The sequence below is a fragment of the Dendrobates tinctorius genome, unplaced genomic scaffold (genome assembly GCF_039654945.1).
Source record: "Dendrobates tinctorius isolate UK_male_01 unplaced genomic scaffold, ASM3965494v1 ptg000143l, whole genome shotgun sequence".
NCBI lineage: Eukaryota > Metazoa > Chordata > Amphibia > Anura > Dendrobatidae > Dendrobates > Dendrobates tinctorius.
The window spans coordinates 1,957,697-1,973,584 of record NW_027361810.1 but is presented as its reverse complement, the minus strand read 5'-3'; the positions used below and the strand labels follow the sequence as shown (position 1 = coordinate 1,973,584).

The following is a 15,888-nucleotide window of genomic DNA, read 5'->3' as shown; positions in this document are numbered from 1 at the left end:
ACACCATACAGCGGTGTACGTGTCGCTCCTCACACAGTACCATGTACCGTCTGGCATCACGGCCAAATTGAAGCTATCTGGGTGTGACTAAGAAAAAGCCGAGGAGTTTGTCCGTTCTTACAGACCTACACTCTAGGGAGATTCCAATTCTGCCCAATTCTATATACACCTTGTAGTTTGTCATACACTAGGCAATTTCTGCCTGTTACATTGCGGTGTAATTTACACAGGGCCTGACAGAATCCAACTGTGTCCTGAAGTCTGTAGAGAGATTCCATTTCTCCCCAGTCCTCTATACACCTTTTTTACACCATCCAGAATCAGCCTGTTACTTTGAGGTGTAATATACACAGGGCCTGAGAGAATACAACAGTGTCCTCATGTCTGTAGAGAGATTCCAAATCTCCCCAGTCCTCTATAGACATTTTTTACACCATCCAAAATCAGCATGTTACATGAGGTGTAACATACACTGGGCTGGAGAGAATCCTTCAGTATCCAGAAGTGTGTAAGGAGATTCCAATTCTCCCCAGTCCTCTATACACATTTTTTTACACCATCCAGAATCCGTCTGTTACTTTGAGGTGTAATATACACTGGGCCTGAGAGAATCCTTCAGTGTCCTCACGTCTGTAGAGAGATTCCAAATCTCCCCATTCCTCTATATACCTTTTTTACACCATCCAGAATCAGCCTGTTAATTTGAGGTGTAAAATACACAGGGCCTGACAGAATCCAACTGTGTCCTGAAGTCTGTAGAGAGATTCCATTTCTCCCCAGTCCATTTTTGACACCATCCAAAATCAGCCTGTTACATTGAAGTATAACAAATACAGGGCCTGAGAGAATCCTTCAGTATCCAGAAGTGTGTAAGGAGATTCAAATTCTCCCCAGTCCTCTATACACATTTTTTACACCATCCAAAATCAGCCTGTTACATTGAGGTGTAATATACACAGGGCCTGAGAGAATCCTTCAGTATCCAGAAGTGTGTAAGGAGATTCAAATTCTCCCCAGTCCTCTATACACATTTTTTACACCATCCAGAATCAGCCTGTTACTTTGAGGTGTAAAATACACTGGGCCTGAGAGAATCCTTCAGTGTCCTCACGTCTGTAGAGAGATTCCAAATCTCCCCAGTCCTCTATAGACATTTTTTTACACCATCCAAAATCAGCCTGTTACATTGAGGTGTAACATACACAGGGCCTAAGAGAATCCTTCAGTATCCAGAAGTGTGTAAGGAGATTCAAATTCTCCCCACTACTATATACACCTTGTACCTTGTTTTACAGTACCATATAGTTGGTGGAATATTGGGTACATTTTCCCCAAAAATGAGGAAGTGTGGTGGAAGAGGCCGTGGAAGTGGGCGGGGGTTTCCAGCTGGTAATGATGGTGTTGGATCTACTGGTAGTGGCAAAAGCAAAATAGCACCTAATGCAGGAGGTGTTGAGCCTGCGTCATCGTCTGGCTCCACAAGGCCTCGAAGGCTCCCTTTTCTGGGAGTAGGTAAACCGCTTTTAAAGTCGGAGCATCAGGAACAAGTTTTGGCTTACATTGCTGACTCAGCCTCCAGCTCTATCGCCTCCTCTTCTGAAGTTTTAAAAAATAAAAGCACTGAGTCGTCATTGGAGGCTCATGGTCTTGAACCACACCTTTCCTTGTGTCCTTCACCCGTACCAAAATTGAAGGATGTGGCAGGCCACACTACAGATTACTCCATGGAGCTGTTTTCACATACCATGCCTGGGTTATCAAGTCAAATCGTGAATTCCCCAGTCCAAGATGAATCTGACATGGAGTGCACTGATGCACAGCCACTGCTAGATTTTTCTGCTGGTACATTCACTCAGAGCACTACATTGTCCTCGCAGTGTACTGAGCCAGAATCTGATCCAGATGAAATTCAGGTGCCCTTCCCGCATATTATACCACCATATACAGTGACACAGAGGAAGGTGCACATGACATTGAAGAGGAGGTGATGGATGACCCAGTTGTTTACCCAGATTGGCATCCATTTGGGGAAGTGGGTGCCGCTGCCAATAGCTCAGAAGAGGAGGAGGAGCATCCGCAGCGGGCATCGACATCACAACAGCTGTTATCTGGCAGGCCCGGAGCAGTCCAAAAACGGGTTACAAAAACCAAAAGAGTTGCAGGACAGCTTGGCCAGATGGTCAAGTTAGCACAGCGTGCAAGGCCTCAAACTGTCTTCCCTAGTAGGATGAGTGCAGTGTGGCACTTTTTTGAACAAAATCCTAATGATCAGGCAAAGGTTATCTGTAAGAAGTGCGCAAAGACTTTTAGCCGAGGGAAAATCTGAGAAATTTGAATACCAGTTGCATGCTTAGACATTTAACCACCATGCACTTGCAAGCGTGGACGGACTACCAAACCTCACATACCACATGTGCAACTGCTCCCAATGAAGGTAGTCAGCAACGCTACATTGTTTACCCCACTGTAAGCCCACCGGTTAGCACACCACCAGCAGCAAATGTTGAGGTGTCGTCGCAAGGCCAAAGCAGTCAGGGTATCACACTGTTATTGCTACGAAAGACTGAATCTAGGCCATCAGAAAGAACACCAACTCCATCACCAACCCTCTCTCAGTCCGCCATGTCCACTGCTAGTTCCACCATATGCAGCTCTCAAGTCTAGCTCACCCTACCAGAGACTATGAGTAGGACAAGAAAGTACTCATCCTCTCATCCGCGTACACTGGGTTTGAACGCCTACATTGCCAAACTAATCTCGTTAGAGATGATGCCCTACCGGTTGGTTGAAAGCGCAGCTTTCCGCGAACTCATGGCCTACGCAGTACCACGCTATGACCTACCCAGTCGGCACTTTTCTCGCAAAGCCATCCCAGCCCTCCACCTTCATGTGAAAGACCGCATTGTCCATGCGCTCAAGCAGTCAGTGAGTGGAAAGGTGCACCTCACCACAGATGCATGGTCCAGTAGGCATGGCCAGGGCCGTTACGTGTCCATCACTGCGCACTGGGTTAATGTGGTGGATGCAGGGTCCACAGGGGACAGCGGTGGTGGGACAGTGCTGCCTAGCCCACAGTATAGGAAACAGTTGGCTGTAGGCGTTCGACCCTCCTCCTCCTCTTTCAGAAGCGAAAGCTCGTCCACAGAGCGCAGACGCACGAGCACCCCATCCGCAGCTGCCAATGTTGCACACGTGGTGTCCCCCTATCGATCAGCTAGTGGAAAGCGTCAGCAGGCTGTGTTGAAGATGATGTGTTTGGGCGACAGACACACCGCAGAGGTACTGGCTGACTACTTTCAGCGACAAACTGAGTCATGGCTGGGCAGTCTACATCTTGAGGCAGGCAAGGTAGTTAGTGATAATGGCGGGAATTTTGTGGCAGCCATAGCCCTTTCAAAACTCAGACACATACCTTGCTTGGCTCACACCTTGAACCTGGTGGTGCAGTGCTTCCTCACTAATTATCCGGAGATAACAGGGCTGCTCCAGAAGGTTCGAAGACTGCTCGCACATCCGCCGGTCGCCCGTACACTCCAGTCATATGCAGAAGCTGCAGCGATTGCTCCACCTTCCCAAGCACCACCTAATTATCGACGTTGCAACAAGGTGGAACTCCACCCTGCACATGGTTGAGCGGCTGTGCGAACAGAGGCAGGCCATAATGCATTTGTGGGAGGATACACGGGCAGGCACTTTGAGGGCAGACATGGAGTTGACAAGTGTGCAGTGGTCGAAGCTGAAAGAACTCTGTAAAGTCCTTCAGTGTTTTGAGGAATGCACACGGCTGGTAAGCGCAGACGACGCCATCATAAGCATGAGCATCCCACTTATACGTCTGCTCATGCAAACTTTGACGCACATTAAGGCCTCTTTCACACTTCAGTTTTTTGCATCAGTTCAAATCCGCCAAAAAGAGAGAAAGAGAGAGAGGGAGAGAGGGAGGGGGAGGGAGAGAGAGAGAATTTTTTTTTTTGTCCGGCAACCAGACAGAATTTCGGGTTAATTCAGTGTCTGGAGGATCCGCTGGGAAAAAAAAAAACGTTACAAGCTCCGTTTCAAAATCTTGGAGGATGGAAACGGACAGCAACATCACGGCGGATCCTCACAAAAACGGATGCAACGGACAGGATCCGCCACTAATGAAATTCAATGGGGAAAAAAACGGATCCTCAAAAGAAAATTGCGGATCCGTTTTTTCCAAAACCTGGCGGATTGTGACCGATTGTAAAAAACGGAAGTGTGAAAGAGGCCTAAGGAGCAGGCGTCTGCAGCCGAGGATAATGAGGAAGAGGAGGGAAGCCTTGATGACAGTCAGCCATTGTCTGCTCCGGGACCTCTCCTGGACGAGGTGGAGGAAGAAGAGGAGGATGATGATGGGGATGATTAGGGGAGGAGGATGCTTCTCATGGGGCAAGTGAAAATGTTGGCGTGGCAAGGTCTGGTACAGGGTTTGTGCGTGACTGGAGGGATGTGGATTTGCCAGAAAGTGCTCCTCCACCCAGCACTCGCAGTGCATCATTGACACCGGGAACATTGGCTCACATGTCAGATTATGCCTTGCAGATCCTAAAAAGGGACCCCCGCATTGCCAAAATGATGAACGATGACGACTACTGGTTGGCCAGCATCCTGGATCCACGCTATAAAGGCAAATTCCAAAACATAATGCCACAGGAGAACCTTGACCTAATATTGGCTAACAAACAAGCAACTCTGGTAAACCGGTTGGTTGAGGCATTCCCAGCACACAGCAGTGATGGTTGTCACTTGTCACACTTGCCGTACGGGCCGGGGGCAGCTTGGAAGAGGTGTTCGTGGTGCACACATCAGAAGTGGCGTTGGAGACAGGGGTTTCATGACCATGTTGTGGACTGATTTTTCAAGTCCCGCTCACACGACTGGTAATACTGCATCGATTGAACGTGACAGGAGACAGCAGTTGTCAACTATGGTTACAAACTACTTTTCCTCCCATATTGATGTTCTCCCACACAGGTCATTCCCATTTGACTATTGGGCCGCTAAACTGGACACCTGGCTTGAATTGGCACAATATGCCTTACAGGAGCTCGCTTGCCCAGCTGCAAGTGTGCTATCGGAAAGAGTCTTCAGTGCTGCTGGATCAAACCTGACAGAAAAAAGGACCCGTCTGTCGACCCAAAATGTGGATGATCTAACCTTCATTAAAATGAACCATGGATGGGTTTCCAAGGATTTTGTCCCACCTTCCCCTGATGACACCTAGGTTGCCAGAAAAATGGCTCTCTTTTGTACTCCTCTTCCTCGCACTTGCCCAATTTCGCCTTTTGCAGCAGCTGAATGTCCAACATCAACATATGCCATTTTGTAAACCTCCCTAACTGGGCTGCTTCCCCCCCCATGGCCGTGGTACCCACCTAGCACACCCAACCGTGCGAGTGCCGTTGCCCTGGACAGGTGGGTGGGCCGACTCTTGGGCGTGGGCACTGGCACAGGGTCCCTCATAGTGCAATCAAGTGTCTCTGACGGTGGGGGTGCACACCCGCCGTCAGACACACCGCCGTACTGAGGGGCCCAGTGCCAGTACCGACGCCCACGAGTGGGCCCCCCTTGCTTGGGCAGGGCCCCAGCATTTGCAATGTTTACCTCTCCCTGCTCCTCCGCTGTGTAGTCTGGGCTGTCAAATCCTTCACTGGGACTGCCACTACAAATTTGGTGAACTGATACATGATGGTTAAGACTTAGCTATGCCCTGTCCTGCTGGTCGGGCTCTAGCTTCAGATGATCAATGGCTTCCATTTCTTATGGACGTCGACTCACAATGACATGCAGTGGTGCTTTATCATCAGCTTTCACAGTTTTCCTACTCACAGACGTGTGACATTCCGGCGCACATTTTTAAATGTGCCCTCATGCCAATCCACTAGAATCGCCTACGGCCTGTGGCTTCTGTCTTTTGCACTCCAAAGTTACGTGACAGATCATGATAGGCAGTGAGCACCATGTCTACATCTCTCCCTGTGATCAAAATTTGATGGAGATGAGTAACGGTGATGGGATCAACGGTACTGCGATACAGCAACCCTTTCTTCACAAAGAACTGTTTTCGCTGTCTCCACACACAAAAAGTAATTGAGGGTCAGCATCGCCTCGGAGAATTCTCCCGGAAGTTTTTCCCGTGATTAGTAATTCCTACATTTCTGCAATCACTAGACTTTATGTCGGTACTTTTATGCATCTCATTTTCCGATTGCGGAGAGTCTGGACTGTCTTACTGAGACAGAAATATATATGAAGATTTAAAAATACCACTAAAAGTGTATACTGGTGTACGCTTCAAATACATTTCCTTTTTCCTACTTTTTAGATTGTTGTCTAATCCATACTGAGAACACGGAGATTTTAAATGTTTAAACTATGCTACATATATATGTTATCCAGTGATAATGTACCCTTTCTCAACTTTGTACTATCTGGTCAAATCCATACTGGGCCTGAGACCGTCTGAGTCTGCCTTCTGATCTATAGACATATTTGTAATGTGTAAACTATGCTATATACACACCTGTAATCCGGTGATACTGTACCCTTTCTCTACTTTCTGCAATCTTGTCGAATCCATACTGTGCCTGAGGCCATCTGAGTCTGCCTCCTCATTACAGCTGAGTGGAACTGTCAGCCAAGTTCAAATTCTAGCTGTTTTGGGCGGTGTTAGATCCGTTCGTCCAACAACAAAACTTTGATTACAATTCCGCTGTTTGAGTTTCCGTTCCAGAAAGTTTCATCAAACAAACGCGTAACTATATTTTCTCATTAATAATGGTTTTCAAAGATAATAGACAGTTTCAGGCCATAGCAGCGGTGTCTGGTAGCCAGCAGTGTAGTACACCTGTGAAGGCGTTACACCGTGTGTGCTCCTAATAATTTTATAGCGCATATTGTCATGAAAATTTTTTTGGGCCTAGTAACTGTCTGCTACTCAGCAGAGGAGTCCACCCGTGAACCGTGCTATGCCGCCTGTTTATAAAAGAACCAGTTTTTGACTGCATATACACCACTTCATACTTTGGGCCTAGTAGCTGTGTATGCTACTCAGCAGAGTTGGCCACAAAGCTATGCCGCCTGTTTAGGTAAGAACTGTGTGCTACTCAGCAGAAGAGCCCAGCTGTTAAGCAAGCTACAGCATCTCTGGTTTGGACACTTAATTTTTTCCTTTTTTCTGGAATTCCGGTTGACCTGCACTTACTGGGAAATCCTCGTTCGCGGGGAAGAATTGTAGTCACAGATCCCCATCACTAACGGTGTTCAGCGGGTTATCTGCACCTGTAAGCGACACACGCTGGTCCTTTCAGTGTAGCGCACATGCAGCCACGGGCAGGTAAGGGCATGACAGACTTGTTATTGGCCGATCTCGCGTGCCAGAGCCTCGCGTGTCCCTCTAGTAAGCTGGTCGCGGACCGCGGGAGCATAACGGAGGCTCGTTCATTAACGAAATTAAGCTTGCAATGTGGGCATCTTTTCTGTGGCTGGATGGTTGAGGTTGCCCGTGTTGAGTCAAATTAAGTCGCAGGCTCCACTTCTGGTGGTGCCCTTCCTGACATTCCTTTAAGGTTCAGCTTTGCAACCATACTGCCCCCGGAAAACAAACATTTTGCCTTCATGGACGCTGTTTGGAGGGTCGTGACTAGTGGGAATAACGCCGCCCAATCGGTTTACCTGCTAGAGATCCTTCGTTGCTCACAAGCATGACATCACACTCCCTAGAAGGAAGCTAATGCCACTGTGGCGACCGAACTCCTTGGGGCGCCACAAGTGCACAGATGCCCAGCCACTGCTAGATGATTCTGCTGGAACATTGACCCAGACCACTACATTCCCCTCACACTCTACACAGCCAGAATCTGACCCTGATGAAACTCAGGTTACCCTTCCCACATACTATACCACCTTACACGGTGACAAAGAGGAAGATACAGATGAAAGTGCAGGTTCGACCCACCGTCAGACACACCACCGTACTATGAGGGGCCCTGTGCCAGTGCCGTCGCCAACGAGTGGGCCCCCCCTGCTTGGTAAGGATCACAGCACTTACAAAGTTGAAATACTTACCTCTCCTTGCTCCTCTGCCGTGACGTCTTGCGCGTTTCCTGACAGTGACATTCTGGTCAAAGAGCGCGATGACATCACGTCTGTACGCCCTCTGCCTAAACAGTCCAAGTGCAGAGAGAGGGAAGATGGGGACGACGAGGAGTCCAGACTACTACAGGGATTCTCTAGCGAGGAGACTTATTTTATTGTTTTAAAGGTTGGGAGCAATTTTTGGGGAGCACTATACTCTGGAGAATGATATATAGGGCATCATACACTGGAACATTCCAAAGGTGGACATCAGACACTGGAGCATTAGATATGGGGCCCATTATATATGGAGCATTATTTGGGCCCATAAGACAGTGGCGCTTCATCCATGGGGACCAACATACTGTAGCATTATGTGGAGCGCATCATATACTGTATTGAACATTATATGGGACCAATGATTCTGTATGGAGAAATATATGGGCCTCATTACTCTGTATGGCGCATTATGAAGTGGCCATAATACTGTATGGAGGAATATACTGTCCGTTATTGGAGAATTTAAGATGGATATCAGTCATGTGATGTAAGAAGTGAAGTATTTTTCATTGTACTATACCGCTATTTCTCTGCCGTATCAGAGGATCATGAATTGTGGCATGTGTTATAGGAGCCCAGTGACACTTTGGCCCAGGGCCCACGAAAATCTGGAGCCAGCCCTCCCCCACAACTTTAGCCAAATAACCCCCAGTTTTCAATGTCTATTATTAGGAAGTAAATTAAGGTTGCCAAGCCTAAGTAATAAGAATTGATGTTTTTGGCATTAAAATGGGCACTGTAGGTGTGTTTCCTGTCCTCCACTCCCTGCCGACCTTGGTTCCCCATTGACTTGCATTGGGTTTCGTGTTTCAGTCGGCCTTCGACTTTTCACGATAATCGGCCGATTTCGTTCGACCCGACTTTTGCGAAAGTCGGGTTTCACGAAACCCGACTCGACCCGAAAAAAGGCAAAGTCGCTCATCTCTAGCCGCATCTCATCACAACATTGAGCGAGACCGCGCCACAACCCGGCGGAGGAGAAGCCACACCTCATGACAACATTGAGCGAGACCGCGCCACAATCCGGTGGAGGAGCGGCCGCACCTCATCACAACATTGAGCGAGACCGCGCCACAACCCAGTGGAGGATCAACCGCACCTCATCACAACATTGAGCGAGACCGCGCCACAACCCAGTGGAGGAGCAACCGCACCTCATCACAACATTGAGTGAGACCGCGCCACAACCCAGTGGAGGAGCAGCCGCACCACATGACAACATTGAGCGAGACCGCGCCACAACCCAGTGGAGGAGCAGCCGCACCTCATCACAACATTGAGCGAGACCGCGCCACAACCCGGTGGAGGAGCAGCCGCACCTCATTGCAACATTCAGCGAGATCGCGCCACAACCCGGCGGAGGAGCAGCCGCACCTCATCACAACATTGAGCGAGACCGCGCCACAACCCGGTGGAGGAGCAGCCGCACCTCATCACAATGTTAAGTGAGAACACGCCACAACCCGTTGGAGGATTTGTAGTACAGGATGGATGCAGGATAATGGTGTCCATAGTACAGGGTGGGTGCAGGATAATGGGGTCCGTAGTACGAGGTGGGTGCAGGATAATAGGATTTGTAGTACAGGGTGGGTGCAGGATAATGGTGTTCGTAGTACAGGATGGGTGAAAGATAATGGTGTTCGTAGTACAGGGTGGGTGCAGGATAATGGGGTCCGTAGTACAGGATGGTGAAAGATAATGGTGTCCGTAGTACAGGGTGGGTGCAGGATAATGGGGTCCGTAGTACAGGATGGTGAAGGATAATGGTGTCCGTAGTACAGGGTGGGTGCAGGAGAATGGAATCTGTGGTACCTGACACGTTGTGAATTTTCACTTTATTAATGTCTTGGGCTTTAAATGTGAAGTGATAAAGTAACTACCGCGGCCTGGGCAGTGAAGGAGACGAGCGAGCTGCCCACATCCTCGTGTCTGCACAGCTTCAGCCCAGGATGGCTCAGAGTCAGTTTCACTAGGAAAGCAGCCCTGGCGCGGAGTCAGATAGTCAGAGGAGCGAACGCCAGAACATAATGTCCCCTGGAATCTTATCAGCAAATCTAACAATCCCGCGACTGTTCACCTGCAACGCTCCGTGCACAACCTGGGAGAGCAACCAGAGCTGCAGAGAGACGAGCTGCAGGGTCAGACAGGGAGCGGCATAAATCCATAACTGACAGCACCAAAGAGCTCGAGGGATATCTCTAATGTGGCGAATAATAATAACGGAAGGGGCAGACACGGGAGCTACTCCACTCAGTAACATAAGGGTCAGACACGGGAGCTACTCCGCTCAGTAACATAAGGGTCAGACACCGGAGCGGCTCTGCTCAGTAACATAAGGGTCAGACACCGGAGCGGCTCTGCTCAGTAACATAAGGGACAGCGCTTCAGACACCGGGGCCGCTCCGCTCTTTAAAATAAAAGTGTCAGATACCGGAGCAGCTCCATCCGCTCAATAATATAAGGGGCAGACACCAGGGCCGCTTCATCCGCTCAGCAACTTAAGGGGCAGACACTGGGGCCGCTGTGTCCGCTCAGTTACATAAGGGGAAACGCAGACACCGGGGCTGCTCCGCTCAGTAACATAAGGGGCAGACACTGGGGCCGCTCCATCCGTTCACTTACATAAGGTGCAGCAGCGCTGCAGACACCGGGGCCACGCAAATCGGTAACGCAAGAGGCAATTTGTTTATTCCTAGAAGCTGAAAACCATTTTTTTTTCTAACCCAGCTCACAGCTGATCAGGTTGTTGCAGTGAGTTAGTGCAGGTAAATGCTGAGAGCCAGGAGTTATATGATGGGAGGTGGGTGAGGCCAGGCGTTCAGCCTCAGGAGAAGATTAATTGAGGTTTCCATTCATTGGCAGCAAGAAGACATTGAAAAAGGGAGAGGAAGCAAAATCCATGAAGTTTACCTCCTTGTGAGAATCCTTGTGCGCCTCGAGCGTCTTCATGATAGTCAGCTCCGCGTAGTTTTTAAACCTCGCTGGCTGATTTCTCAGGATTTCCCGGAGAACTCTCAACGCCAATGCCCGAATCGCGTGCTGAAAAAAAAAAGAATTCTAAGAAGAGAAACAACAGCGGCGCCTGAAGACAGCCAGCAGAAAGTCAAAAACGACCACTGCACATGAGCAAACTACAAGACCACTGCTTGCCATCAGTGAATGGAAACATTCATTGTTTTAGTGCTGATCACATAGGCCTGGAAACCTTCTATTCAATGATTGCAAGGTAAAACTGAGTGATTGAAAGTTGCAGCACTCTTCAATTCATTATTAGGTTGGATCGATGTCCTCCTCGTTCCGGCTCCACCCCTGCACATCGCTAATCCCGGTTCTTACGTCTTTGTCTCCCAGGGTCTCCAGGAGGAGGAGGAGGATGGTTTTGAAATGCTCTTCCCAGACCCCGAGGTTGTCCTCCCGTGTGATCTTCAGCAGCTCACACAGCGCTCCTTTCCGCTCCTCCACTCGCTCATTGTGATTGGACAGCTCCTTCAATAGGTCGGCGACCAGGTCCGAGTGGTCAATGGGAACTGCAGGGACAGATGGGAACGTATCAGTGAGCGAATACGACAGAAAACCTGGAGACTGGGCCTGCAAAGGAGCTACAAACCATCGCGCAGCTGGTCCATGTCGTCGTCGAACACGGCTTCCTTCAGGGCGGTCTTGTCGTAACTGTTGATTGAGTCGGAGTAAGGATAGGGGCTGTACTCCCGGCCACGCGGCCCAGTAAAGGCTCGCGGCGGCTGCGTGTTCAGCAAGGATGTCTTGTTATCAAGCGCCATTCGACCACCTTCTACCATGTCTGATCCGCCACGAATGTCACCTACAGGAGACGCCATGCCAGCCTCTCGGGAGACCTACGAGGACGGGAAACACCCGAATCAGGGCAATTCTCATTGTCTGGTGTATGTCAACCATGAAGGGGAATAATGAGGGAAAAGCTCTCACAGGGCACAATATATTCGGCATATTTTCATGCATCTTATCACTGGATTCGTAATATAATCTACCCCATCTATAAACACATCACATACGGCTCATTTACAGAGATCCTACCAGATCCCCGTCCTTCCTCGGATCCCTCTTCACCGGCTCGTTAAGATCTTCTTGGCTGCGGAAGCTGAATTTCTCTATGGCTTCAGTGACTCCGCGGAGGGAGCTGTAGATTTCATCAGAATTCAGGTTCTCGGTATCGTAATCAAGCAAACTGCAAAGAAAAGCCAGGACCGTAAGTGGAGGTGCAGACACATCTCATGGTATATGGCTAGGAGACCAGGTGGAGTAAAGCGCTCAGCCCCATAATGTCCAATCCCGCGGGCGAGCCGACGGTGCTTGAACTGCGCTCAGCGATAGCCTCAATTGGTAGATTAGAGAGAGAAACAGCAGGACTGATGATATCAAGCAGTGAATCCGATCCTGCTGATATGGCAGCTGCCATACTGAGCATGCACATGCTGCTTCCAAAAAGTATAGATGGCAGTTGTTACACATGGCTGACATAGCGTATACGGGGAGCACCCCGCTGTGCGTGGGCAGCCGGATGATGCGCTAGGCACATCTAGGAACGAACAGCCCAATATACCCCCAAACAACCGGACTCCATCAGAAGGCAGGAACAGGCACGGCGATGCCAGAGCCCGCAGGATGGACATTCAGAGAGGATAGAAGAACATTACTGCCTCTGATGGTGCTGGTCCAGAGGACACCCCACCATTCTGTAAACTATGAGACCATGATAGAAATGCAGCTACATCCTGTTCCCCATGTAAAGGTGCCACAGTACATATAATGCCGCTGTATGCAAGGAAATGTGGAGCCGTCGTGATGGAGGATAAATGGAGCCTGAGATGGCTGTGGTGCCACACGTGAGCACTGGTGATGGAGGCTGAAAGTTCAGCAGCAGCAGAGTACAGAGATAGGATTTCACCGAAATCGGTAATATGGCGACGCTATGCAGGTTGCAGAGCGGTGGAGTTACCTCGGAGAGGACGGGGGCCTGAACGACTTGTGAGACGGCACAGGGGGGAGGGATGGAGGAGAGAGAGGCTTCAAGGGTCCATCAGTACTCCAACCCCACAGCCGGCTGCAGCATGAGGATCAAGGGGAGGACGAGGGTAAGAAAAGGGGAGAGAAAGGGAGGAAAGATGCTACAGGGTCATGCACCTTGGCGACATCACATATTGGTCAGATTCACAAGACCCCAAAGATCTACACAGGGTGAGCTGCCATCTCTACTGCAGCTACGGGTCATACAGGAAAGGTGACGTCTTATTTCAGACATGAAGAGCATGAGCAATCTAGGAACAGTATATACAAGGTTAATGGTCTGAGCAGAGAGTGGAGCGCACCCCTCCTGATCATTACCGCAAATTAATCAACTAGAACCCACTAAGAGAGCACCCCCCAGCAGCGATGACCCCACAACTATCAACATCCCCCACCTGGGAGCAAAATGATCCAAAACCTCAGATGAAAAAAAAAAAACTGATCTCAAACACAAGGACGGAGCTTTGTTACCTTGGGGAGAGACCACCGTGAGAACAATTCGTGGGAGATGTTAAAGGACTTGACCGGCTGCTTGAATGTCGAGAGGGGGTTCGGCCCATGGTGTTACTCGGGGAGCCCTAAAAAAAAGTAGAAGAAGATTACTGTGCATCAGAGTGAGCAAAGCTTTACAAATGCCAGAAAAACAGTCATCCTAGTGGTCTCATCACCTCAACAGGGGAGGCACCATATACCGCAGCGCAGGAGACGCCATATTGCGCAGCGCAGGAGAGACGCCATATACCGCAGTGCAGGAGAGCACGCAGCGCAGAGGAGGAGCCATATACCGCAGCATAGGGGAGGCACCATATACCACAGCGCAGAGGAGGTGCCATATACCACAGCGTAAGAGAGACGCCATATACCGCAGCACAGGAGAGACACGGGGCGCCATATACCGCAGCACAGGAGAGACACGGGGCGCCATATACCGCAGCACAGGAGAGACACGGGGCGCCATATACCGCAGCACAGGAGAGACACGGGGCGCCATATACCGCAGCACAGGAGAGACACTGGGCGCCATATACCGCAGCACAGGAGAGACACGGGGCGCCATATACCGCAGCACAGGAGAGACACGGGGCGCCATATACCGCAGCACAGGAGAGACACGGGGCGCCATATACCGCAGCACAGGAGAGACACGGGGCGCCATATACCGCAGCACAGGAGAGACACGGGGCGCCATATACCGCAGCACAGGAGAGACACGGGGCGCCATATACCGCAGCACAGGAGAGACACTGGGCGCCATATACCGCAGCACAGGAGAGACACGGGGCGCCATATACCGCAGCACAGGAGAGACACGGGGCGCCATATACCGCAGCACAGGGGAGACACGGGGCGCCATATACCGCAGCACAGGGGAGACACGGGGCGCCATATACCGCAGCACGGGGCGCCATATACCGCAGCACGGGGCGCCATATACCGCAGCACGGGGCGCCATATACCGCAGCGCAGGAGATACGGGGCGCCATATACCGCAGCGCAGGAGAGATACGGGGCGCCATATACCGCAGCGCAGGAGAAACGCCATATATCGCAGCGCAGGAGAGACGTGGGGCGCCATATACTGCAGCAGAGACTGTATATTACCATGCTGCTGTTGCTGGAGTTCTTCAGATGGTTGTGCAGTAGTTTTGTTGCGCCGTCCTGGAAAGTTTTCGGCAAAGCTCCCAGTAACATGGTGAACTCCGGGGTGTTCAGCTCAAACAGGGAGATCAGGACAATCTGTGCCGCCTGAAATGAGAGAAAGTAGACAAAGATGGAAATATCAGCCGGGACCCTCCAAGACTCAGGCGACACATCCACATCACATTCTTTGCTACAACTGCATTACTTGCAGGAAGTGGTGCATACGAGGGAAGCAGAAACGTGGACCACAGTGAGCCGGCGATGGGTGCAGCGTTCACATTCATGTATCAGGATGGCGCCGCAGTTCTGGCATTGATTCATCGCCCAATGCACCCAACATACAAAGTCATTACCGGGCACACGACAAATGGAGGGAAGAACTGAATAATAAACTGATGGCCGTGTGATACCCACATCTACAGCCACCACCACGTCCCCGTGATACCCGCACACATCTGCACCCACCACCACATCCTCATCCCCATGATGCCCGCACACATCTGCAGCCACTACTTCCCCATCCCTGTGAAATTAGCATACATCTGCAGTCGCCAACATGTCCCCGTGATACCGCCACACATCTGCAGCCACCACATCCCCAACCCTGTGGTACCTGCACACATCTGCAGCCACTTCCTCGTTCCTATGACACAGCACACGTCTGCAGCCACGTCCTCGTTCCTGTAATACCCGCGCACACATCTGCAGCAACTATGTCCCCGTGGTACCCACGCACATCTGCAGCCAGCACCTTGTCCCCATGATACCGGCACACATCTGCAGCCACGTCCTCAACCCCATGATACCTGCACACATCTGTAGGCAACACGTCTCCATCCCTGTGATATCTGCAGCCACATGCTCGTTCTAGTGAAACCAGCACATATCTGCAGCCACATCCTCGTTCTTGTGATCCCCGCACACATCTGAAGCCACGTCCTTGTTCCTATACCAGCACACATCTGCAGCCACATCCTCGTTCCTGAGATACCCACATCTGAAGCCACCACATCCTCAACCCTGTGATACCCGCAAACATCTGCAGCC

At 50.4% G+C, this 15,888-nt stretch overlaps 1 protein-coding gene across 1 annotated transcript in view; it reads right to left on the bottom strand.

Annotated features, from left to right (window-relative positions):
* The window catches only part of CLASP1 (cytoplasmic linker associated protein 1), a 199,176-nt gene that overhangs the window by 8,400 nt on the left and 174,888 nt on the right, over positions 1-15,888 (bottom strand). Inside the window, exons 34-39 of the mRNA XM_073545310.1 lie at positions 14,803-14,946; positions 13,672-13,778; positions 12,211-12,361; positions 11,765-12,011; positions 11,494-11,684; positions 11,068-11,196 (exon numbers count right to left, since the gene is read on the bottom strand). Coding sequence (XP_073401411.1) covers positions 11,068-11,196; positions 11,494-11,684; positions 11,765-12,011; positions 12,211-12,361; positions 13,672-13,778; positions 14,803-14,946 — 969 coding nt within the window. The remainder of the gene's footprint in view (positions 1-11,067; positions 11,197-11,493; positions 11,685-11,764; positions 12,012-12,210; positions 12,362-13,671; positions 13,779-14,802; positions 14,947-15,888) is intronic.